Here is a 26,287-nt window from a genome sequence, read left to right as displayed (position 1 = left end):
GGGATGGGGAATGATGGTAGAAAACGGAACCGAATACCCAAAAATCCATATGTAATGTCAACATCGGAGAATAAATGTTTTGATTTTTTGTATTTGTCTGTTGCATGATATGGAATTATTGTTAGAAAAGAAGGGGAAAACACAAAAAGACTGGTTCTGAATAATAGAATTTGTACTGCAATTGAAAGAACTTTAATATGCAATTTTTGTACCATTTCTCTTTGTAAAATGACAATGTCTTTGTATGAATGTTTATATATATCTATGTTAAAAACTTAATAAAATATTATAAATAAAAAAAAAAAAAAAAAAATAATATAGTAATATAATATAATGTAATAATGGTGTGTTGTTCAGGTAGTATCAATTTCTGGTATGCCTGTAAACTGACCTATGTTTGTGGACAGCCAGGTTGACCGTCCGGCATCATGCTTACATGTCGTGTGACTTGTGTGGTGCACGTTGGGCTAACCCACTGTCACTATAGCCATGTGAGGTTTAAAGGTGTGTGGCTGCTGGTCTCGGTAATTCCCCCCGTGGGCTCAGTCAGTACGTCCCTCATGCTTCAGTGTAAGGGTCAAGGTCGTGATCGTAACGGGATCTGTTGCCTGCGAGTGTGACTGCGCGCTGGAAGGCAGGGTCTGTCCAAGCCTCAGCAACCACTGCCCTGAGGTGTTTAGATTACAGTGCTTCTCCCAGCGTAGCACTGGAGGCCATAGATAATAAAGGCAGTCGCCTGGGGGGGCGATAAAGCATAGAGTTGCCTGGGGAGGGAAGAGTGGCACCTACTCTCCTCTATATAGGTTGGTGGGTCGGCTACCGTTCCTGGAGGCTTACATGTCTGGGACAGGACAGGAGGCTCTGTGCCCGGCGTAGTTACACCTCTTATTGTGTGCTCTCCCCCTCCACTCCCCGACCTCCCTTCCGCTAGGTCAATGAGTGTGTTCCCTTCCCTCTGTGCCACTACACCTCGCAACTAAGCTAACACAAAAACATCTCTTACAAACTTCTATAAGTCCAAGCGTTCAATAACTATCAACTGTTGGCAGGTAGAAACATTTAGAGCTCTCTGATCGGCGTTATAAGGGGTTCTTCAGCCTGGGAGCGTCTCTGCCTTCTCTCATCCCAGTGTCCCCATCTTCTGGCAGCTTGATCGCCATGGGTCTCTGGACTCTGATCCTCTGTTGTGTTATGGGTTGAGTGGGTTGAGGGGGCAGCTGAAGTTGCTGCAGAAAGTCTGCTGGGTCCTCAGTGGCCGATAGGACGTGGATCCCCTCCCCCCGTGGCACCACCAGGGTTCCCAGGACTCCCCATCGGTACCTGACGCCGTGCTCCCTCAGGAGCCTGGTGATGGGCAGGAACTTGCGTCTGGCCAAGAGCACTGAGAATGGTAAGTCCGCATATACCGTTATCTTGTTGGCATCTACTTGTACACTGGGGCTCTTCCTGGAGCAGGCCATGATGGCCGATTTTACTGTTGTGTCCCGGGTTACTGCGATTCTGTCCCTAGGTGCATCCGCTGGGGCGGTCGGAGCCTTCCTTATCCTAAAGGCCGCCACAAATAGCGGTGAGTCTCCTGCTCATTTGACCCCCATTGCCTGTGTCACCTTGTGGGCGAAGTCCAGTAGGGTGTCTGAGTTCACTGTTTCTGGTGCTCCCCGGATCCGGACATTCCTCCTACGGTGTCTCGCCTCCAGCGATGCCACCGTACATGATAGGTTTTGGACCTGTTGTGCGAGGGCTTCCACCTGGGATTGGGTGTCGATCTGGCACTGTTCCCTGATTTTCTCTCTGGATTCCGCTGCTGTAATCCGCTGCCGCAGCCCGCCAACCTCCACCTGCACCCCTGCCAGGTATGCCTTCCACACTGCTCTTAGGTCTTGGAGGAGTTTCTTTATGTTTCCTTTCGTGGAGGGAGAGGTGTCCGAGTCCGAATCTGCCTGTAGGTGTACTCCACTGGTAGGTCGGGGCAAGTCCTCTTCATCTATGGAATCGCTGGAGTCGCTGGAGCCACATGGCCTGCTTGGCGCCATTTTGTTGGGGGCCTGTGACCGGTCAAAGGAGAGTCTTATATCGGGGTGAGTTGCGCTCTCTGGGCGGGCGTTTTTCTTATGTTTTCTCCCCATTGCACTTTGGAAGGCAGTGAGGCGATTTTGGGCTCTTTTCCGAGGTGGTCTGTTTATTAAAAAGCTTCTTTTTTGGGGTTTGGAGCCGGAGCTATCCACATGCACGTCTGCTCTGTATCTCAGCTAGCCATGCCCTCCTATTTAAGTTACCCAATCAAAAATAATCAATAAGATTAGTTTGGCATGATCTCCCTGAAGTAAACTCATGTTGTCTCTGATCTTGAATTCCATGTGATTTTAGATGTTCAACAATCCTATCCTTTAACATGGTTTCCATTACTTTCCCCACTACTGAAGTAAGGCTTACTGGCCTATAGTTGCCCGACTCCTCCCTACTACCTTTCTTGTGAATGGGCACAACATTTGCTAACTTCCAATCTTCTGGGACTACTCCTGTTAACAATGATTAGTTAAATAAATCAGTTAATGGTTTTGCTAGTACACCACTAAGCTCTTTTAATAACTTTGGGTGTATTCCATCAGGCCCCATCGACTTACCGTATATACTCGAGTATAAGCCGACCCGAATATAAGCCGAGGCCCCTAATTTTACCCCAAAAAACTGGGAAAACTTATTGACTCGAGTATAAGACTAGGGTGGGAAATGCAGCAGCTGCTGGTAAATTTCTAAATAAAATTAGATCCTAAAAAATTTATATTAATTGAAGATTTATTTACAGTGTGTGTATATAATGAATGCAGTGTGTGCGTATGAATGCAGTGTGTGCGTGTATGAATGCAGTGTGTGCGCATATGAGTGCAGTGTGTGTGTATGAGTGCAGTGTGTGTGTGTATGAGTGCAGTGTGTGCGCGTATGAGTGCAGTGTGTGTGCGTATATATTAATTGAATATTTATTTCCAGTGTGTGTATATAATGAGTGCAGTGTGTATGAGTGCAGTGCGTGTATGTATGAGTGCAGTGCGTGTATGTATGAGTGCAGTGCGTGTATGTATGAGTGCAGTGTGTGTGTATGAGTGCAGTGTGTGTGTATGAGTGCAGTGTGTGTGTATGAGTGCAGTGTGTGTGTATGAGTGCAGTGTGTGTGTATGAGTGCAGTGTGTATGTATGAGTGCAGTGTGTGTATGAGTGCAGTGTGTGGGTATGAATGCAGTGTGTGTGTATGAGTGCAGTGTGTGTGTATATGAATGAAGTGTGAGTGTGTGTGATGCAGTGTGTGTTTGTGTATGTGTTGGTGGGGGTGGGCGTTTTGATATATTATTAATTTTTTTATTAATTATTATTTTAGTTTTTATTTTGTAATATTATTATATTTGTTTATTATTATTATTTATTATTTAAACTGAATTATAAATTTTTATTTTTTTTTATTATATTTTTTTTTCGTCCCCCCTCCCTGCTTGATATATGGCAGGGAGGGGGGCTCCTTCCCTGGTGGTCCAGTGTCATTGGCAGTTCAGTGGGGGGGAGAAGGGGGCTGGCAGAGCTGTACTTACCTTTCCTGCAGCTCCTGTCAGCTCTCTCCTCCTCCGCGCGGTCTGTGCAGCTCCCTCTGTCAGCTCCCACTGTAAGTCTTGCGAGAGCCGCGGCTCTCGCGAGACTTACACTGGGAGCTGACCGAGGTGCTGAACGGACGGGGCGGAGGAGGAGAGAGCTGACAGGAGCTGCAGGAAAGGTAAGTACAGCTCTGCCAGCACCCCTCTCCCCCCAGTCTGTATTATGGCAATATAAATTGCCATAATACAGACTCTGACTCGAGTATAAGCCGAGTTGGGGTTTTTCAGCACAAAAAATGTGCTGAAAAACTCGGCTTATACTCGAGTATATACGGTATTTGTCTTTACTTTTGACAGTTGAAATATAACCTCTTCCTCTGTAAACTCACATGTAACAAATGACTAATTTGTCCTTTTTCCTAACTGAGACAGGGCTGCAAGATAGAATTTTGCTCAAATGCAGAGCCAAGATTTGTGTGATATCTGTCAGGATCGGGACAGGGATCCAACACGCAGAGTACAAAGAGTAGAGAGATACGTATACCGGACCTTAGAATGGCCGGACTTAACGTAAGAACTACGTATAGAATGGTCAGAGACAAGCCGAGGTCGAGGGAACGAGAAGACAGGTAAGCGAGAGACAAGCCGAGGTCAAAGGATAACAGAGAAGCAGGAGAGTAATAACAAAGCCGGGTCAGAACCAAAAGACAATCAGGATACAAGAGCACTGTGTGACTAGACTGGCTAGAACCACGACAGAGCAATGAGCAAATGCGGAAAGCTCCATTAAATACCCTGGCTCTAGAGAGTAATCACGCCTCCGACGAGTCCTGATTCGTGTTCCGGGCTTGAGTGGCAGGTCGGACTGGATTAGCGTCATGACGTCGGCTATTGAGCGTCGCGTCATAAAAGGAAGTAGCTCCCTCGCGGCCGGCGTGTAAACGACCGAGGGAACCGCGAGGAACGGGAGAAACTGACCTTCTGGAAGGAGAAACGTCTAAGTCTCTACCCCTCTCAGAGGTAGAGACTACAGGTACCCTGACAGTACCCCCCCTCTCAGAAACGCCCACCGGGCGGAAGGAACCGGGACGAGATGGAAAGCGGGAGTGAAAAGCCCTGCGAAGACGAGGAGCATGGACATCCTCCTGAGGTACCCAAGTCCTCTCCTCAGGACCATATCCTTTCCAGTCCACCAGGTATTGAACCCTCCCGCGGGAGATACGAGAGTCGACGATGGAGTTGATCTCGTACTCCTCCTGGCCCTCAACCTGAACAGAGTGAGGAGGTGAGACCTTGGAGGAGAATCTGTTACAGATTAACGGTTTCAGCAATGAAACATGAAAAGAATTAGGGACGCAAAGCAGGAGGAAGCGCTAAGCGATACGCAACTGGATTAATTCGAGTCAGAATCCTGTAGGGCCCAATGTAGCGAGGAGCGAATTTCATAGAAGGTACTTTCAAACGAATGTTTCTAGTGCTCAACCATACCCTATCCCCAGGCACAAAGCTTGGAGCCGCCCTTCTGCGTTTATCAGTGTGTTTTTTATACAGTAAGGAATTATGTAGGAGAATTTGTCGAGTCTGATCCCACAATTTCCTCAGATTGGCAACATGAACATCAACCGACGGTAACCCCTGGGAAGAGGGGACCGAAGGAAGAATGGAAGGATGAAAGCCATAATTCATGAAAAAAGGGCTAGAGTGAGTTGAATCGCAAACGAGATTATTATGTGCGAACTCTGCCCAAGGAATCAGACCAACCCAATCGTCCTGGTGTTCAGAAACAAAACAACGCAGATATTGCTCAATCTTTTGATTGGTACGTTCAGCAGCTCCGTTAGACTGAGGATGATAGGCAGAAAAATTCAATTTGATGCCTAGTTGAGAACAGAATGATCTCCAGAAACGTGAAACAAATTGGGAGCCTCTATCAGAAGTAATTTCAGAAGGGATCCCATGTAAGTGAAAAATTTCTCTTGCAAATATTTCCGCCAATTCAGGAGAAGTCGGAAGTTTAGGTAAAGGTACGAAATGTGCCATCTTGGTAAACCTATCAACCACCGTGAGGATAACAGTCTGTCTTTTAGAAGCAGGCAAATCTACAATAAAGTCCATAGCCAAACAGGTCCAAGGTTTGTCTGGAATCTCCAAGGAATGTAAAAGACCATATGGAAGCGAATGAGGTAGTTTGGTCTTAGTACAGACCTCACAAGCTCCGATGAAATCCTTAACATCCCTCCGTAAAGAAGGCCACCAGAAATCCTTAGAGATCAAGGAATATGTTTTGCGAATGCCCGGATGACCAGCTACCTTACTCTCATGAAGACCCCGTAAGAGCTCCTGTTGGAGTTCAGGAGGAACGAAGTGTCTTGACGCAGGAGTCTGTCTAGGTGCCAGATGCTGCAACTTCATGATCTTGGCAAGCAGCGGAGAATGGATTTTGAGAGTTGTGTTAGCGATAATATTACACTTGGGTACTATAGAAGACAAAACCGGCTCCGATACAGCAGAAGGTTCATATTGACGAGACAAGGCATCGGCTTTAGAATTCTTAGAACCAGGTCTATATGTGAGTATGTAATTGAAGTGAGTGAGAAATATAGACCAACGAGCCTGCCTTGAGGACAATCGCTTAGCCTCCCCAATATAGGACAAGTTCTTATGATCCGTTAAGATGGTAACAGGATGCAAGGTCCCTTCCAATAAATGTCTCCACTCCTTTAAGGCCATGATAACCGCTAGAAGTTCCCTGTCACCAATGTCATATCTGCTCTCAGTACCGGACAATTTTTTGGAAAAATACCCACATGGATGTAATGGTTTATCCACACCTAACCTTTGGGACAGGATAGCACCTATCCCCGTCTCAGAAGCGTCAACTTCGAGTAGGAAGGGCAGAGTAGTATCAGGGTGAACTAAAATTGGTGCGGAAGCAAACAGTTCTTTGAGAGTCTTGAAAGCAAGGAGTGCTTCAGTAGACCAATTCTTAGTGTCAGCCCCCTGTCTGGTCATATTGGTGATAGGAGCAATAATTGAAGAGTATCCCTTAATGAAACGTCTATAGTAATTGGAGAAACCAATAAACCTCTGAATGGCCTTGAGACCCTTAGGTAAAGGCCAATCTAAAATGGACTGGAGTTTCTCCGGATCCATCTTAAACCCCTCCCCAGAAATTACGTAACCAAGAAAGTTTGTCTGGGATTGGTCAAAGCTACATTTCTCCAATTTACAGTACAAGCCGTGTTGAAGGAGTTTGTGCAAAACCCTTCTGACCTGTCCGTGGTGAGTCTCAATTTCTCTAGAATGTATAAGTATATCATCGAGGTATACAATAACACAGTCATGTTGAAATTCCCTGAGAACTTCATTAATTAGGTCCTGAAATACTGCCGGTGCATTACAGAGACCAAAGGGCATTACTGTATACTCATAGTGCCCATAACGAGTATTGAACGCAGTCATCCACTCGTGTCCCTGCTGAATTCTGACCAAGTTATATGCCCCTCTGAGATCTAACTTAGTGAAGATCTTGGAACCCTTTAATCGATCAAAGAGCTCAGTGATCAAGGGAATCGGATAGGCGTTTCTGATGGTAATTTTATTCAAACCTCGGTAGTCAATGCAAGGTCTCAAAGTACCATCCTTCTTTTTAACAAAAAAAAATCCAGCCCCAGCAGGGGAGGGGGACCTCCTAATGAATCCCTTGTCTAGGTTCTCACGAATATACTCCTCTAGAACTAAATTCTCTTTCGTAGACAAAGGGTATACATGACCCCTTGGAGGCATAGTACCAGGAAGTAAATTAATCTTGCAGTCAAAGGACCTATGTGGAGGTAAAGTATCGGCCTTTCTTTTGTCAAATACCGCCCTTAAGTCCAGGTACAAGGACGGTATTTGTACTTCTGTAGAGTCGGTAGAATTAGTAGGTGTGTTAACTGTGCAAAGCGGTGACACTCTCTTTAAACACTTCTCCTGACAATTCTGGCCCCATGAGACTATCTCCCCTAATTCCCAATCAATAATAGGATTATGTCTCTTAAGCCAGGAGTATCCCAGGACTATGGGAACAGAAGGAGATGAAATGAGTAATAGAGATGTCTCCTCCTCGTGTAGGATACCAGTAGTTAAATTAAGAGGTATGGTTTCACGAAGAATCACAGGCTCAACTAAAGGTCTACCATCTATGGCCTCAACGGCCAAGGGTGTGTCCCTTAACTGGGATGGGATAGTGTGTTTGGTGACAAAAACTTGGTCGATAAAGCTTTCAGCAGCTCCAGAGTCTATCAATGCCATAGTCTCTAGAGTTCCCTTCTCCCAAGTTAAGGAAACGGGTAATAGAAGCCTGTGATCTTTGTAATTATGAGTAGAGGACAAAATAGAAACACCCAAGGCCTGTCCTCTAGAGAAACTTAGGTGCGAGCGTTTCCCGGGCGATTGGGACAATTCAAACGTAAGTGACCTCTGACTCCACAGTACATACACAATCCCTCCCTTCTCCTGTACTGTCTCTCCTCCTCTGAGAGACGAGTATGGCCTATCTGCATAGGTTCTGGAAAAAGTGGTGTTTTGGCCTCAGGACTTTGAAAAGATGGAGCTAGTCTAAAAGAAGATCTACAGGTTCTATCTCGAGTGTTCTGCCTTTCTCTTAGACGTTCATCAATGCGAGAGATAAACAAAATTAAATCCTCCAAATTCTCAGGAAGCTCTCTAGTAGCTACCTCGTCAAGTATTACATCAGATAGTCCGTTTAGAAACACGTCTATATAAGCCTGTTCATTCCACTTAACCTCTGCCGCCAAAGACCTGAACTCTAGTGCGTAATCCACAAGTGTTCGGTTATCCTGTCTAAGGTGCAACAGTAATCTAGCTGCATTGACCTTGCTGCCAGGAGGGTCAAAAGTTCTTTTAAAAGCAGCTACAAAGGCATTATAATTGTATACTAATGGATTCTCATTCTCCCACAACGGATTAGCCCATCTCAGAGCTTTCTCAACGAGTAAGGTGATAATAAATCCCACTTTCGCTCTATCTGTAGGATAGGAGCGGGGTTGTAATTCGAAGTGGATACTTATTTGGTTTAAAAAACCACGACACCTCTCAGGAGATCCAGCATAACGTACAGGTGGGGTAATTCGGGAAGAAGCCCCTACAGTAGCTACCTCTAGACCTGAATCCACAGGAGAAATAGAAGTATTACGCATCTCCTCTGGTGGATTATTAGGACGAGATAACAACGCCTGTAGCGCTAGTGCCATCTGATCCATTCTGTGTTCCATGGCGTCAAACCTAGGATCAGAAGAACCAAGCTGACTGTTTGTACCTGCAGGATCCATTGGCCCTGTCGTAATGTCAGGATCGGGACAGGGATCCAACACGCAGAGTACAAAGAGTAGAGAGATACGTATACCGGACCTTAGAATGGCCGGACTTACTAAGAACTACGTATAGAATGGTCAGAGACAAGCCGAGGTCGAGGGAACGAGAAGACAGGTAAGCGAGAGACAAGCCGAGGTCAAAGGATAACAGAGAAGCAGGAGAGTAATAACAAAGCCGGGTCAGAACCAAAAGACAATCAGGATACAAGAGCACTGTGTGACTAGACTGGCTAGAACCACGACAGGGCAATGAGCAAATGCGGAAAGCTCCATTAAATACCCTGGCTCTAGAGAGTAATCACGCCTCCGACGAGTCCTGATTCGTGTTCCGGGCTTGAGTGGCAGGTCGGACTGGATTAGCGTCATGACGTCGGCTATTGAGCGTCGCGTCATAAAAGGAAGTAGCTCCCTCGCGGCCGGCATGTAAACGACCGAGGGAACCGCGAGGAACGGGAGAAACGGACCTTCTGGAAGGAGAAACGTCTAAGTCTCTACCCCTCTCAGAGGTAGAGACTACAGGTACCCTGACAATATCATCTTTAAAATTATCTCACATTTAAAAGAAGCAATATTAAAGTTCCATTGAAGGATAGATTCTAGCTTTCTAGTTGTTCTTATAGGCAGCTACCTAGGCTACAGATTTTACATGTACTAGGCATTACCAACTAGATATCCTCAAGAAGAGAGAATCTCAAGTTGGGATCAGTATGTTTTCTTCGGTGTACTCCTAATTACTATCCATAATAAATCTCTGTTGCAGTATACCAATATTGCATGTATCTTTCTGTTGGATTATCTAAGCCACTGGTTAGTTTACTGGTTGTCTTTCTTTTTAGATAATCATATGTTACATATTGAGCAAGCACAGCTGCATTTTCCATTTTAATCATCTGCTTAAAAACTGAATATATTTGTTAGGCTAATAATGCCAAATTGTAACTCAGAGAACTTATTACATAATCAGAAGTTTGCCAAGAACCTCTGCCTTCTCTCAAATACTACAGAGTTAGCATGCCACTGAATCTAATAAGATTTGGCACAGGAGATGAACCCAGAAACCTAGAAAAACTTTACAAAATGGTTTGCAAATTAGTGTGCTATTTTTTTTAAAATGATAATAATAGTTCTTTAGCTATTCATTTTTTCCAATACACAATTTAAAGGACAAATACAGATGGCTTTATAGTCTAGACGAGAAACTTAACAGGTCCGCGTTTGAGGCTTCAGGCAGGAGATGTCGGAATACTTCAGTGAGAGTGTCGGTCAGGAGCTCGGTGGAGACTGCCTCCGGTATGCCTCTCACCCTAATGTTGTTTCTTCTGGTCCGGTTGTTGAGGTCTTCATTAGATTCTTCCAAGGAGCGTAGCTGATCCCGGAGGTCCTGCAGCTCTCCGCCATGAGCCTGCACAGTTTCCATTGCCTCCGCCATTTTGGCTTCTGTGGCCTGCGTGCGGGCTGTCAAGTCCGCCATCCCTTCCATAATAGGGCCCAGCTTCTTGTCCAGCTCCTCCGCGACTGATTTCCGGAAGTCTGCCAGGAACCCTCGCATATCCCGCCGGGCCAGCGGTGCCTCTGCCCGGTCCAAGGCCGCCTGGCTGCTCATTTCTGAGTCGGTGTCGGAAGGAGAGTGTTTCAAAGATGGCGCCTGGGCCTTCTCGGCCTTCTGACAGAATATCGGTGCGACCGTGGATGTGCGCGATCGTCTGCTTCCTCCCATGGGGGGGTAAGTGGAGGTTTTGAGGTGGGTGATTAAATGCCTTAATCAATGTTTGCATTCCTTTAATCTGGAACTGTCACTATTACTGCCCAAAATCATATAGGTTCCCCTCGTGTTGCCAAAATGGCTCTCATGTGTCAAAGCATGGACACCACAAGACCTCTGAACATGTCCTGTGGTATCTGGCACCACGATATTAGCATCAGATCATTTAAGTATGGAAAGTTGTGATATCGGGCCTCAGGGATCGGATTTGTTGTTCCAGAATATCCCACATATGCCCAAACGGATTTAAATCTTGGGAATTTGGAGGCCAAGGCAACACCTTGCACTCTTTATCATGTTCCTCAAACCATTCCCGAACCATATTTGCAGTGTGGCAAGGTGCATTATCCTACTGAAAAAAGCCCCTGCCATCAGGGAACACCATTGGCATAAAGGGGTGTATGTGGTCTTCAACAGTCTCTAGGTAGGCAGTACATGTAAAAATAACATCCACATAATTGAGAAGACCCAAGGTTTCCCAGCAGAACATTGCCCAGAGCATAACACTGCCTCTGACAGCCTGCCTCCTTTCCATAGTACATCCTTCTGCTATCTCTTCCCCACATGCACCTGGCCTTACATCAAATCTAAAAGAAAATGTGATTCATCAGACCAGGCAAACGTATACCATTGCTCCATAGTCTAGTTCTGACGCTTACGTTCCCATTGACTGCACTTTGGGTGGTGAACAGGGGTCATCATGGGTCATTTTGCTGTCAAAGTCACTCAAATCGTTTTGCTTTCCAATTTTCCTTATGGTTACAGGTGCCATTCAGGGCTAGTGTAACCATAAGGCATAACAGGCAGCTGCCATAGGGCGCACCGGCCCAGGGGGCTGCAGGAGGAGAGCACACAGCACAGCCATTCACTCCTTTTAGCATAGCCAAGCAACAATGACAGGGGCTTGTGGAGAGAGAGGAGCTGGGGGGACGCAAAGAGACACATAGATACTAGGGAAGGGGCAAAAGAGACAGACAGGGGCATAGGGGAAGAGACAACCAGATGGGCTGAGAAAGGGGCAAAATAGACAGACAAAGGCTAGGTAAGGGGCAAAGTAGACAGAACGGGACTAGGGAAGGGGCAAAAGAGACAAAGAGAGGAAGAGGGAAATGAGACAGACAGGGGTTTTGGGGAAAGACACTCAGGGTGGCTGAGGAAGGGGCACACCATGCACTGCTCACTTTAAGTTTCCCTCTGTTGTATCCTGCTTTTCTATAGTTAGATATAAAGGGAGAGAGGACAGTATAGTAGGCTGTCTGCAAGGTATTCTACTTTTCTGTCATTCTCTGTCTACCTTCCGCAATACATTTGGGGCAGCATACTTGCTGTACCATGTCTGTGACTTTTTGATTATGACTAATAGTGTAGCAGAACACATATTGCCTCACATTGAACAGAATTACTGAAATCATTGTGGGGTTAAATACCCCATAACAGACGTCACTATTTTGTACTGTAATATAAATAACTTATACCCATTTTTTCACCTCCCTAGATAAGCCCCCCCTTTCTCTAACCAAGCATATATAGCATTTTTATAATTTGTGGATTAGGATACAGGGGGGTAAACACTAAGGCAATTGTTGATTAAAGCATGAATGTGGTCTCCCTCTAACTGTTACATTGTAATATTTCACAAACAAAGCTACTTAGTCTGTGTTATTTGAAACTGGAAAACTGTTACATTTAAAGGAACACTATAAGAGTCACCAGAACAGCTACAGTTTACTGTTCTGGTGTCTATAGTCTGTCTCTGCAGGTTATTCAATGTAAAGCCTGTCGTTTCAGAGAATAACATCTGTGGGATCAAGCAGGCATACATGTAAGGTACTTATTACTTAATATTTTAAAAACAATATTATCATAAAAAAATATAAACATCATTAAATTGAAAGTTGCATGTATTAACAGCATTAATTTCCTTTACTTGTCCTTCAAATTGCCTTTAGGGGATACTCAAATTATAATTGCAAGTCAAGGATTTCGAACAAATTTTGCAATTTAGAAGCCAATTTAGGTTTTAATAAATAAGTCCATAAATTTCAACTGGAGACAAAAGGTCTGAAAATAACTACATATATTAATAGTATTGAAATCATTCAAACTATTGGGTAAACAATTTAAACATTATAATAAGAGCATATTGTATAGTTCAATGTGTGCATTAAATGACACAGATTGGGAATACAATTAACAAAGGGTTTACTGACCAGACAAAGCAATGGGAAGATATTTTATTTCACTGTAATATAAATCAAATAAATAAAACGTTTGAACTCAAGGATTAGTTTCCAAGTTCTGTGAAATAATTTCATCTGTAATTGTTTAAATATATTATTTCAGCATTGGCTTAGACATGCATCCAGATGTGTTAGAGATTTTACAGGAAATCTATGTGGTTCGAAAATTTAAAGGGACACTCTAAGTGCCCAAACAACTGTGGCTTAAACGGTTAGTTTTGGTACATCGATCATATCCCTGCAGTCTCACTACTGTTAGAGGCATTAAATCATTTTAAGGATTATTCACTAAAGTGAGCAAAGTGAATTTCAACTTTTAGGCTAAACTAAAAGTGGTTAACTTGAAACATAGCTGTCTGTTTCCATGTCGCCAATTTTGGATTTAAAGGAACATTCCAAATACCTGGAGCACTTTCTGAAGTGCTTTATTTGTGACGAGTGTACTCTCTTTTTTTTTTTATTTTATTTTACAAAAAGTGCAGATTTCAGTAGAACTTGGTTGATTTATAAATTAAGCTTGTTACGCTCCCTGGCTGTCAATCAGACAATTGGTTCTGTTACTTCCTGGTAGTTTAGCTTAGTGATGCTAAACTCTCTAGAGCATTGTTTCCCAATTGGTGTTTCGTGGAACCCTAGGCTTCCGCGTGAACAAAATTGGGATTCCGCCATGAATCACCACATCCAAGATGGCCACCGCTCCCTGCTGCTCCCAGAAAGTCGAAAACAGCAGAGATCGCGAGGCCGCGATCTTAAGAGATTGCGAGATTGCCACACACTTATGCATGCCCGCCCAGCGTCAGCCCGCCCTGTTAGGTGCTCAGCTCACAATATTGGCCACAGGAAACATTATTAATTATAATGCCATTTAGAGATTACTGCCCTTTAGATTAGTGCCCGTTGTGGCATATGAGATAGGTTTATTTATTTGTATTGTCTTGTAGAGACTGTTAAACGTCTGCAGCTGAAAACAAGTTATTTGGGTTGTGCTTTTCATATTTTTACTTATTTACATATCATGTTATTCAAATAAAAATATATACTATAATTTTTTTTTCTGAGTACTATCAGTAGAAATCTGTGATATACCAAAAGATTTTCTTTCTAAGAGCTATTGACAAAACAGCGTCCTTTGCAGTCAATTAGTGAAACCTGTAGTAAAATGTTCTCTTTACTCCAAGACTGAGCCAAAATCCTGCTTATGTTCATTTCTTTCTACGGGCTTCATAAAAAAAACTGCATCCATTGCAGTCAGGTAGTGAGATCTGTATTTTTTCAGGTTTGAGAAGTGTGTTTTTTTTTGTTTTTTGTTTTTACCAACCTACAACCATGAATTTGGACATCTGGTTAAAAGAAAGAACTATCAAGAGAAACATTATTACTACTTCTAACTGTTTGACACCTATAGAAACTGAGAAAGACGATACAACAAGAAATCAGGAAAACAGGTCAGAAATGACAATGAAGTGACAAGTCAAAGAAAAAAAAAAAACACACAATGCTACCAAATCTTCTTCTCAGACAAAGAAAAGAACATATGATGACAGTTACTTAAAATTTGGCTGTAACACACAATGCCTTAAAACGAGTTTAAAGATTTTAGAGTCCCTTAAAGCTCAGTGTGTCTAATTAAAGGACCACTATAGTGCCAGGAAAACATACTCGTTTTTCCTGGCACTATAGTGCCCTGTGGGTGCCCCCACCCTCAGGGACCCCCTCCCGCCGGGCTGGATGGAGTGGTAGGGGTTAAACTCACCTCTTTTTCCAGCGCCGGGTGGGGAGCTCTCCTCCTGCTCTCCGCCTCCTCGGCTGAATGCGCATGCGCGGCAGGAGTCGCGCGCACATTCAGCCGGTCTCATAGGAAAGCATTTACACGCTTGCGTCTTCTCACTGAGAAGACGCTTGCGTCTTCTCACTGTGATTTTCACAGTAAGAAGCATGCAAGCCCTCTAGCGGCTGTCAATAAGACAGCCACTAGAGGCTGGCTTAACCCTAATATAAACATAGCAGTTTCTCTGAAACTGCTATGTTTATATAAAAAAGGGTTAACCCTAGCTGGACCAGGCACCCAGACCACTTCATTAAGCTGAAGTGGTCTGGGTGCCTATAGTGGTCCTTTAAGCATGTCCTATCTCCTGCTCTGTTAATAGCGTGCTAGAGCCTACAACAGCCTTATGTGTCTAAAGTTTAATCAACAGAGCAGAATATAAAACAAACCCCTTCAGTGACTTACCTGAATCCAGCGCCGATGTCCCTTAGCGCTGGATCAGGCTCCGCCCACGCTCCTCCCCTGCTGATGTCAGCCAACGGGGGAGACCCAATGCGCTTGTGTGGCAATGGCCGAGTGCATTAGACCTCCCCATAGGAAAGTATTATTTAATGCTTTCCTATGGGGATTCCAGCGACGCTGGAGGTCCTCACATAGCCTGAGGACGTCCAGCATCATTTAAAACACTTTTCGTGTTTTAAGAAAACAAAAGTCCCTCTAGTGGCTGTCTGATAGACAGCCACTAGAGAAGGACTTAACCCTGCAAGGTAATTGTTGCAGTTTCTAAAAACTGCAATAATTACACTTGCAGGATTAAGGGTGATGGGAGTTTGCACCCAGACCACTCCAATGGGCAGAAGTGGTCTGGGTGCCCGGAGTGTCCCTTTAAGATGTGATTGAAAATCTCACCAAATCTCCTTCATTAAGCCAATGTTGTTAAGGTGTTTGACGTATCCTTTTAAATATGTAGCTGTTTGCTGTGAAATGATAAAAGAATGCCGAACCTAAAGTTATTTATATGATGCATAATAATTTGATTGTATGCACAGCTCTAGACCCACGATGACTATCCAGGGCATTTCCATTATCTGATAGTGATAGTTGGTTGAGCATCATGGGAAACATCAGGGATGCCAAGGTTAGTTATTGCTGGTGTAAATAAATCCACACTGACATTTAACACAGATTAACTGTGAGGAAAGCATGCCACTGTAAATAGTACTGTCAGAAATAGCAGTTTTCGGAATGGTTCAATAATGTACACAAATGGATATCATGGGATAAGAGCAAAGGTTACAGATGCTTAAGATTAGCAAACACCCTGTATTCAATGAGTTACATGAAATCTGTTGTGCATTCTGAACAGGAATAGATGCTCCTGTTTCCCATTAGATATATAGTATTATTTAGAAAGTGATAACATGCTTCCTGTGTTTTGCAATCAGTAACTTTAATTTAAAAAGTGTGAACATGTTCCAGATGTTGTTCAATGGGTAACTATTATTAAAAAAAAAAAGTGTACATACACTTAAACAAACATTTTCTGATCTGGCATGAGTTATACAATGGTGAAATGTATATTATGTATTATCTAATACAATATCTTCCTGCTATCTTGTTATTATTCGTATGATTGATGAAACATAGCAACTAGATAATAATACTTACATCAGACCCAACTTCTCCTTTACACCCTGGTAATCCTTGGTCACCAGGCTCACCCTAAAAATAAAATACACTCAATATATATATATATAAATATTAACATGCTGCTATTACAATGTGGCCACAAATCAGTCGGCCTGTGGCTCTCTACTACTTATTAGCACTTTGATAACAACATAGAATGTTATATTTTTAAAACTTAGCCCTGTGACATTATCCATACCTTTCAACAAGTGGAGAAAGAGAGACATTTTAATTTTAGTGGTATGAGTGAGGGTGTTACCTGGGGTCAGATGTTCTGAAACTTTTTAGGTGAATTACTAATAACAATTTATGGAACTAAAATGTAATTTAGAATAAAGGCAATGTATCTTATTTACACATACTGATTTCTAAAAACATTTATTGTAGTCTAAAGACACATTACTGTAAGTAATATTGCTGTAGAACGCTTTTATACACCTTAGACACACCCACAACCTGAAGCTCAATGAAAGGAGGGGCATACTGTTAGAAAATGGGGGCAGAGGGATTTGGGCCTAAATTTGGGACTTTCCTTCTTAAATAGGGACACTAGGGTGGTATGTATTATCCTTTAAAGCCACCGTGTCACCTGAAATGTTATACTATCAATAATTTATGACATTACAACTGGTAGTTGGGGTTAAACAGTTCACTAATATTTGAAATACACATTCTGCCATTTAGCATATAGAATGGCATAACTCCTCACATTACAAACGGACAAGGTGGGACACTTACATTTCTAGGGGTGTGAGTAGGAGTTTGGCCAGGGGCAGGACTGTTCTGAGAAAATTTAGTTGACTTACTGAATAAATTCAGACATACCAAAAAAAAAAGATTTCCTACAAAGAGGAACAGTAGGATATATAAGATGGAGGGAATGGTGTGGACCACATATAAGGACTACTCCTTCTAACTAGGGAGGCTTGAGAGGTATGCAATTGGCGGTTTGGAAAGACATTTGAAGACCCTACTTTTTTTAAAATGTATTTACCAGTAATTGAATCAAATAAAAATAGGCAATTAGACAGGGTGAATTTGATTTAAGTTAAGTCAATTTAAAGCATGATTTAAATTACTAATCAGTAAGACTCAGTTTAAAGGGACACTATGGTCACCAGAACAACTACAGCTTAATGTAGTGTTCTGGTGAGTACAATCAGTCCCTGCAGACATGTAAACACTGCCTTTTCAGAGAAATGCATTGCCCACTAGGGACACCTCTAGTGATTACCCCTTAGATTGCCACCAGAGGTGCTTCCTAGGGCAGTGCTGCACAGTGTGCAGCACTGCCATTCAGTATCTCCATGCTCTGCATGGAGACGCTGAAATGTCCTCATAGAGATGCATTAAATCCTACCTCCTTGCCAAGCTCAGCCAATCAAATGCTTCCCCTATGTGAAAGGATTGGATTGGCTGAAATCATCAATTCTGTCAGCCATGGACGCGGATTAAGGGTGGGGCTAGTGCTGGCAATAAGGTGAGTTTTATTACCTTTCAAGGGTTTTGAGGGGGGCAAGCCACCTAACTGTAACACTTGAGGGTCAGGAATATATGTTTGTGTTCCTGACCCTATAGTGTTCCTTTAAGTCATGATTTTTTTAAAGGAACATGCCATTTAAATTAAAATAATTTAGTACATAAAACATACATTTTATTTTTGTCTGAAAGTTTTTTTTGAGGTTGTATACAAAAAGAGCTTGCAAGAGCAGCAGACCTGCTGTATGAACTTATTATAGTACTAAACCATGAACCATAGGAACCCTACAAAATCAATTAAAGAAACACTCCAAGCACTATAACAAGGTAACCTAAATGAAATTGGTATGGTGCCAGGAGGTCCCTGCTGCCGGTTGCTACTTTTTTTTTTTTTTTTTTTAATGAAAGGTTGCTACTGACTGGCTTACAGGGTCAGCTAATCACACTAAGCCAGTCAGCGGCACCCATGACTGACCCTTCTGTTATCTAAGATTTCATATAGTGGAAGAACACGGGGGCAGTGCAATTGGAGCACAGAGCCCCTAAAGGTCAACCAGCACAAGGAACCTGCTGGCACCATAACAACGTAATTTTAATTAAGGTGTTATGGTGCTCAATCTTATACTCTAAGTATCCAACAATTGATTAACAGCTTGACATCTTTCCAGGGGATAGCACAAGAGTACTCCTGGGACCATAACCAGTGCAGCTTGCTTTAGTGGTTATGGTGCTTATAGTATCCCTTTAAGATGTGCCAAAAGCAATGGAGAACAGGACTGGATAGCTCTCTGGTGTTGACTATTGTTTTTATTGCTTTTAATTTTGAATGTATTATTTTATTAATGCATTAAACAAAAGATGATGGGTCTCTTTAAATCTCCCCGAAGCTTTTCTGTGCTAATCAGCCTTAATGATATCTAACAATCCTCTACCACCCTACCACTCTGCTCTGTCTGTGCTGACTCACTATCCAGATACCCTCTACCATCCTACCTCCCCCATTTTTCACCAGACATATAGTTTCCCTTTGCCAACCAGCCTCCCCATCCTACGCCTGCCACCTGTTATCTCTCTATCTTGCTACCCTGGGTACCCTATTGCATATCTTACCTTTGTTCCCTCGTTTCCATCAAAACCATTTTTACCATTGATGCCCTGTGAACAAAAAGATACAATTTAACATCATACATAAGAAATCATAAAAAAATATTAACTTAGTAAAGAAATACAAAAAACCAAACCTTGGGTCCTTTTTGTCCTTTTGATCCCTATAAAATACACAAAATGCTGTTATTTAATAGAAAAATCGTATTTTGTAGTTGCATTAGGAGCAATATGGATAGGGTATTCTGCAGTGTGATATGGTATTACTGAACACAATACAGCATGTGCTGTTTGTTACCCTTGAACTTCCTCTCCTTGCTTAATGCGTGGGATATTCAAAATACGTTTTACTGAATTACAAAATAAGGAATATATTTTAAAAGCAAACCTGAATTTTTTTTTTTTTTAAATCCCATTTGAGAGTTTTGGCAAAAAGAAAAACTTGAATTAGTAGTATGAAATATTTTCATTGAAATATCTGTCTAGTGCAAATTAATGATGGAGGAAAAATAACACTAGCCTAGTCCAAACAGGCATCCAGAGCACCCAGCATAATATTAAACCGGATGTCTTTTGTATGGCCCATTACTGCAGACTTAAATGATCATTATAAGGTCAAGAACACAAACGTGTTCCTGACCATATAGTGGTCAAACCACCATCCAGCTCCCCAGCTCCCCTCCTCCCTAAAAATAGTAACATTGAACCTTGATTCCAGTCTTATGCTGCTGGCTCTGTCCCTGATATGCCTTCTTGGCTGACATTATCAGAAATGGTGATCACAGCCAATCACAATGCTTTCCCATAGAAAAGCATTGGATTGACTGAGCTGTCAAGAGTCAGATCAAAGGCAGAGCCAGCACAAGCCAAACACTTCCATGGCCAATCAGCCTCTCCTCATAGAGATGCATTGAGTAAATGCATCTCTATGAGGAAAGTTCAGTATCACACTGTGCAGCACTGTCCCAGGAAACCCCTCTAGCAGCCATCAGGGGAGTGACCAGTGAAGGTATCTCTAGGCTGTAATGTAAACACTGCATTTTCTCTGAAAAGAAAAGGGTTTACTGCAAAATGCCTGAAGGGAATGATTCTACTCACCAGAACAAATAAACTGTAGTTGTTCTCGTGACTATAGTGTCCATTTAACTAACAAAAACTAACAGGGTTATTCACTATAATGTGAATTCAAGGTAAATTCAGAGTGAATTTCAAGTTTAAGGCCAGAGTAGCTGAATGGAAAGCTTAGCTGACTGAGAATTTTTCCAGTTCTGCTAATTTTACCTTATATTTGAATTTGAATTCACCTTATAATCTTACTTTAGTAAATATTAATGCAAGGAATTCAGTATGCATGTGTTGTGCTACCTGGCACTGAATTGCATACTTGTTGCGAAGCTGTGCGTCATTCCCCCTTCATTAGTATCCTCTTATGCCCCCCAGGTTGTGTGTCATTGGAAAGAGATGTCCTAATGTATTATCTAAGCAATATTATGCGTAACAATTATGATAAACAGAGAACAGGCTTTTAGTCATGTAAATATTATTATTAATATTATTTATATAGCGCTGTACATATAACCAGATTGTTAATGCAACGCATTGTCCTTTCATGGTTCCAGCATACCTGAGAGTGCATTATACAGTGTTTTCTTGGTATTTAGATCTTGTATTTTTATCTTATTTTGCAACCCTATCCTAGAACCCAGTTCATTCTTGACTACTCTAGGCTTGTTCCTAGGCAAGTAGGTAAGTTCTGCGTGACGGTTCCTACGTAATACAGACATTATATCCAGAATTCAGTTATTTCCAATTCTTAAAAAAAACAAAACAAAAAAACATTATGATTAAAAATAAAATAAAATGCAGCATAGCAATAAAAATTTGGGCTAAATTAGCAATGACCAAGGGGACAATAAATTGAGAATATGTTTTGGTCACCTTTGGCATGTATGGTGTGGTCCTTTCTACAAGATGAATTAACTAGTTTATAAACAGATGTTACTGCATGATATTTGCTTGTTTTGGAAATTAAACTTGATGAGTACAAAGATATGTTTATTAAATTATATTACAAAAAAATATTAGCGTGCTTTTCTCTTTTCAACACCAATTTCAGTTACTGAATTAGAATCTGATTAACGTGAAATCACCCCTAAGGTGGATTGTTTTTGTGGGATACATATAAAAGTGTAACAGCACGGGATAGATTATTTGGTATCATTCATTTAACATTAATCTTGTAAATTCTGAATGAAGGATTCCATTATTTTTCGAAACCTCCTACACCCAGAGAGCTATTAGGAAATATTATATTTTAAGAATAACTCGTTATCCTTGCAACAATTTCCCAATAAAATAATTTAATAGAAATGATTGCAAGTTTTCCTTTGAATTAGTTGAGATATTAAAAAGACCAATCGAGTGGCATAAAAAAGAAATGGGAGAACATAGTTTAGGACATGCCAAGTTTGACAAGAGTACATTTTATCTTAGGATAAATTACAATGCAAATCTAAATAAACAAAAAGCTTAATGATGAGTTTTGCTTTCTTTTGAAATAAACATGTATAGCTGATAAGTGACTGCCAAATTAGGAATAGACTTCAGTGAATGTAAAATAATAACCATATTAGTAATAATAACGATGTAGATTAGATGACCTAAAAGATTATACGGAGGTTTGTGTACAAAGACTTCAAAGGGATGGTTTGCTAAAAATTGAGTGTTCCATTCAGCCTTAATGACTTGCATGAAGGCTCAGAATTTTATAAACTAAATATACAGTATGTGAACATTACTTGAAGATCTTAAATTGGACACAAGATCCAGTTATTTAACAGCAAACTGTCACTGTAGGTCCAGACTCTGCGTTTTCCCTCCATGAGAGCTGCCATTTTTAATTGGTCCTTAGTTGGGAGTAGTGCTGACCTGACCAATGATCACTCTGCAGCATGTACGCAGTGCAGTGACATCAGTCACTATGTCTGGGCATGCATGGTGATGATGCTTTATGTCACAGACAGCAGCAATGATGTTAACAAGTTGTTGGGCAAAGCAGAGTTATCTAAACAGCTAAACCGTGCTTCCACCTAAATGGTAGCACTTAGGGAGAGAACATGAGGAGCCTGAAACAAAAAAAGACTGTTTCCTTTTATGGACAAAATATTAGAAGTAAGTATTACGCGGTGCATGGGCGTAACTATATATCTCAGGGTCTGTTAATTGTTGGTGTTTGAATGCAAGGTTTTTTTATTTCGTGTTAGTGTATGAATGCAAATGTGTGTTTGTCTGTAATGTTAGCATGTGAATTCCGTGCAAATCTTCTATTCAGCCTACTACCAGTATGTGGTGTTTATTTGAAAAATGAGTGGTCATAAGCCATAACTGCAGTAATGAAAAAATAATAAGTAGTCTCTAGTATGCGAGATGTACCCACACTGAATGGAACTAGTAAATATAAAAGTCAAACCAGTGCTATTCTAAACAGCCCTCCCCAATGCTTACTGCTTCGCGGCAGTCCCCCTGATCTAACTCTTCACACCAAATAAAATATAATAAAGGAACAACAGAACACGCCAAAGTGAAAAAGAATCCAAATCACAAGACCGATAGCCAAAACCGGGTCAAGGGAACGAGAACAGAATAGTCAGAGTAAAGCCGGGTCAAATACCATATTTACACAATACACTATAATAACGCACTCTTGGGATACTAAAAGCTTAGGAACCAAAACAGGGCACTGTGTACTGGGCCTAATGAGCTTTTATATGATTGATGGCCTGGCTTGTGTAACCATGCCCCCAAAACTTGAGAGTGCATTGGTTTCTAGTGACTTTGGCCCCACTAATGTCATGATGCTGGCACGTGTACGGCGCGTCAGAAATAGGGGCATGCACACAGCATGTAGTGTCCAGGAAGCCATCAGATCGCGCAGGATACTCCGAAGCAACAGCTGATTGGTGGAGTATAGGAGCCCCTACATTACCATCGATCTAGAACTGCCCACAGGGTGGGAACCACCAGGGTGATCCTGAAAATGCAAATGGAAATCCCTGCGCAATCGAGGGGCATGTATGTCATTAACCGCAACCCAAGATCTCTCCTTGGGACCATAAACTTTCCAATGGACCAGGTATTGTTTAGTACCCCTACAAACAAGAGAGTCAAGAATAGACTGAACCACATATTCCTCATGACCCTCAACCAAAACAGGAGAAGGAGTGGAAGTACATCTTGTGAATTTATTAAAGGCAAGAGGTTTTAATAAAGAAATAAATTAGGAAATTAGGGATGCGCATAGGCAACTGCAACTTAAAGGTATGGTACTCATTTTTTAAAATCAATTTCTGCCACACCTAATGTATGTGACAAAAATTAAATGTACGCTTATGTGCTAATATTTCAGACATGGTCCTTGATTTAATATTTTTGCATAAGCTTTCCAAATGATTTTTTTTTTTTTTTTTTTTTTAATTCTTTATTTTTGGTTTGACGAAGCAGATGGTAAACATTGTAAGTGGTTACATTTATGCAAGTGACAGCGCAGTGTCATATTTATTTATTTATTTATTTATTATTGCCATTTATATAGCGCCAACAGATTCCGTAGCGCTTTACAATATTATGAGAGGGGGATTTAACTATAAATAGGACAGTTACAAATAAACTTACAGGAACAATAGGTTGAAGAGGACCCTGCTCAAACGAGCTTACATTCTATAGGAGGTGGGGTGTAAAACACATTAGGACAGGAATTTACAATCAAATAAGGTGGGCTGCCCTTTCGGAGAGGGCAAGAGACAGGTATGTGAGGTAAGGGTTAGTCTTGGAGGCCATAAGCTTTCCTAAAGAGATGGGTTTTAAGGCACTTCTTAAAAGATGCAAGACTAGGGGAGAGTCTGATGGCGGTAGGCAGGCTATTCCATAGGAAGGGAGCCGCCCGCGAGAAGTCCTGCAAGCGCGAGTTGGCCGTACGAGTGCGGACAACGGACAGGAGGTGGTCACGGGCAGAACGGAGAGACCGAGAAGGGACATACCTATGGATCTGTGAGGAGATATAAGAGGGGCTAGAGTTGTTCAGTGCTTTATAGGTGTGAGTTAGTACCTTGAATTGACTCCTATAGCATACAGGAAGCCAATGTAAGGACTGGCAGAGGGGTGAGGTGTGAGAGAAACGACTAGAGAGGAAAATCAATCTAGCAGCAGCATTCATTACGGACTGTAAGGGTGCAGTACGGCTATTGGGGAGACCAATCAGGAGAGGGTTACAATAATCCATGCGGGAAATTACTAGAGCATGGACAAGCTCCTTGGTAGTATCTGGTGCAAGAAAGGGGCGGATGCGGGCTATGTTTTTAAGATGGAATCTACAGGATTTGGCAACATGCTGGATGTGAGGCTCAAAGGTGAGACCAGAGTCAAGTATGACGCCAAGACAGCGCGCTTGCAAGGATGGACTGATGTTGGTACCACAAACTTGGAGGGAGAGCGAAAGAGGAGGATCAGTATTAGGAGGAGGAAAGACAAGGAGCTCAGTTTTTGAGAGATTGAGTTTCAGAAAGCGGGAGGACATCCAGTCAGAGATGGAAGAAAGGCAAGCAGTGACACGTTGCATATAATGGTTTACAGAATGCAGATGACAGTTGTTAGTTTAGGCATGTTATATACATCCTATGTTTTGTTGGTGTCTTCGTCTGAGATTTTCTAATTTGGTGGCAAGCTATATTAACTATATACAATAGCATTGATGTGGAAAGTTAGGCTTAGGGAGTAGAGTGTCAGTCCCCCGCCTCTTGGGCCGTGCGACTGCGCACCCGCTCCCCTCTGTATTCCGCGGAATGTTAGCATGTTGTAATCCGCCTTCCCCTCCTGCCCACTTGCAGGTCTAGAGTGCTTGCCTTTAGTAGATAGATAGAAAGGAAAAGTAGAGAGTTAGAGACAAGTACCTGTGTGTAATTATCAGTTTGGTATGGTGTCCGGGTGAATTAAGGATGGGGGTTGCCAGTCCCCTCGAGTTGCTCTTTTATGTTCCGGGTTTTCTCCCTTCACTCGTCCGGTAGTGGTGCCGCTACCACCTGTCCGAGTGTTGGTGTGGTATTTGGTGTGTGGTGTGACTCATTTTCGCCTGTTTCGGATCGCGTGGATGCTGCCCTGCGCCCCGAGACATCGTTCTAAGTATCATACTGCTCCCACAGGGCCCAGACTTTTTGGAACTTAGTCATTGTGCTTCGTACTTGGGAGGTCAATTTATCCATTATATAATTGTCCCTCATTTTCGTCTTAACCAGGGATATCTGTGGGAGGTCTGGACATGACCACTGTTGCGCTAGGGACCTTCGGGCCGCTAAATAGAGCATGTTAAGGAGTCTTTGTTCGTGTCTGGTGAGGCCCTCTGTGGGTCTTGAGAGTAAGCACGCCCATGGGTCTAAACCCATTCGCTTTTGTAGGATTTGGGAGCTGAGTTCTACAATGTTGCGCCAGTATTCTGTGACCTTCGGGCATCCCCACCACATGTGTATATACGTGCCTCGACCCCCGCACCCGTGCCAGCAATCGTCTGTGGGGCTCAATCTCATGTGTTTCTGTTTCACTGGGGTCATGTACCAACGAAATAATGTTTTATAAGATTGTTCTTGGAGTGTTACACATATTGTGGTTTTGCTGCATGCTTCCCATATATCTTGCCACTCCGTTCCCTCTAGTACCTCCCCCAGGTCGGCTTCCCATTGGTCGGTGTATCGTAGTACGCCCTCCCTGTCCGGAGTCCCGTTTAGGTGGTCGTATAGTAGTGTGATAAGTTTGGTTTGTGTTGTCTCGTTGTAACATAGTTTTTCAAAGAAGGTCAGTGGTGTCAGGGCCGCCTTTCGTATTTCTGGTTTTTGTGCGAAGTCTCGGATCTGTATGTACCTAAAGTAATCTCTCGTGTGTAAGGTGGCTTTGGTGGTTAGGTGTTCGTAAGTGACTACGTTTTGGTTCACGTATAGGTGGACGTATCTTTGGAGCCCCGTGGCCTCTATCCCCTTATAGTCTCTTGCCTGCATTCCGGGGGGGAAAGCCCTGTTCCGAAGAACTGGTGTCATGGGGGATGATTGGGGGCTGAGGGCGTACTTCGTTTTGGTTTGGTCCCATATCTGTATGGAGTTGAGTATGGCTGGATTCGCTGTTCGTAATATGGCTCTTTGTGTTCTGGGTGCTCATATGAAAATTTGTGGGAGATCCTGACCCGTCATCAATGACTCCAGATCTACCCATCGCCTCTTGCCTGGAGGTGTGTGCCACTGTATCACCTGTGT

The 26,287-nt window shown here is 42.5% G+C and overlaps 1 protein-coding gene across 1 annotated transcript in view; it reads right to left on the bottom strand.

Moving 5' to 3' along the window:
* Positions 1 to 26,287, bottom strand: part of LOC134609441 (collagen alpha-1(VI) chain-like) — a 153,267-nt gene that overhangs the window by 58,680 nt on the left and 68,300 nt on the right. The window contains exons 13-15 of the mRNA XM_063453117.1: positions 19,133 to 19,159; positions 19,002 to 19,046; positions 16,392 to 16,445 (exon numbers count right to left, since the gene is read on the bottom strand). Of these exons, the coding sequence (XP_063309187.1) occupies positions 16,392 to 16,445; positions 19,002 to 19,046; positions 19,133 to 19,159 (126 nt within the window). The remainder of the gene's footprint in view (positions 1 to 16,391; positions 16,446 to 19,001; positions 19,047 to 19,132; positions 19,160 to 26,287) is intronic.

Source organism: Pelobates fuscus, chromosome 4 (genome assembly GCF_036172605.1).
Source record: "Pelobates fuscus isolate aPelFus1 chromosome 4, aPelFus1.pri, whole genome shotgun sequence".
Lineage (NCBI taxonomy): Eukaryota > Metazoa > Chordata > Amphibia > Anura > Pelobatidae > Pelobates > Pelobates fuscus.
The sequence above is the reverse complement of the archived record's forward strand: the minus strand, read 5'-3'. Positions and strand labels throughout refer to the sequence as shown.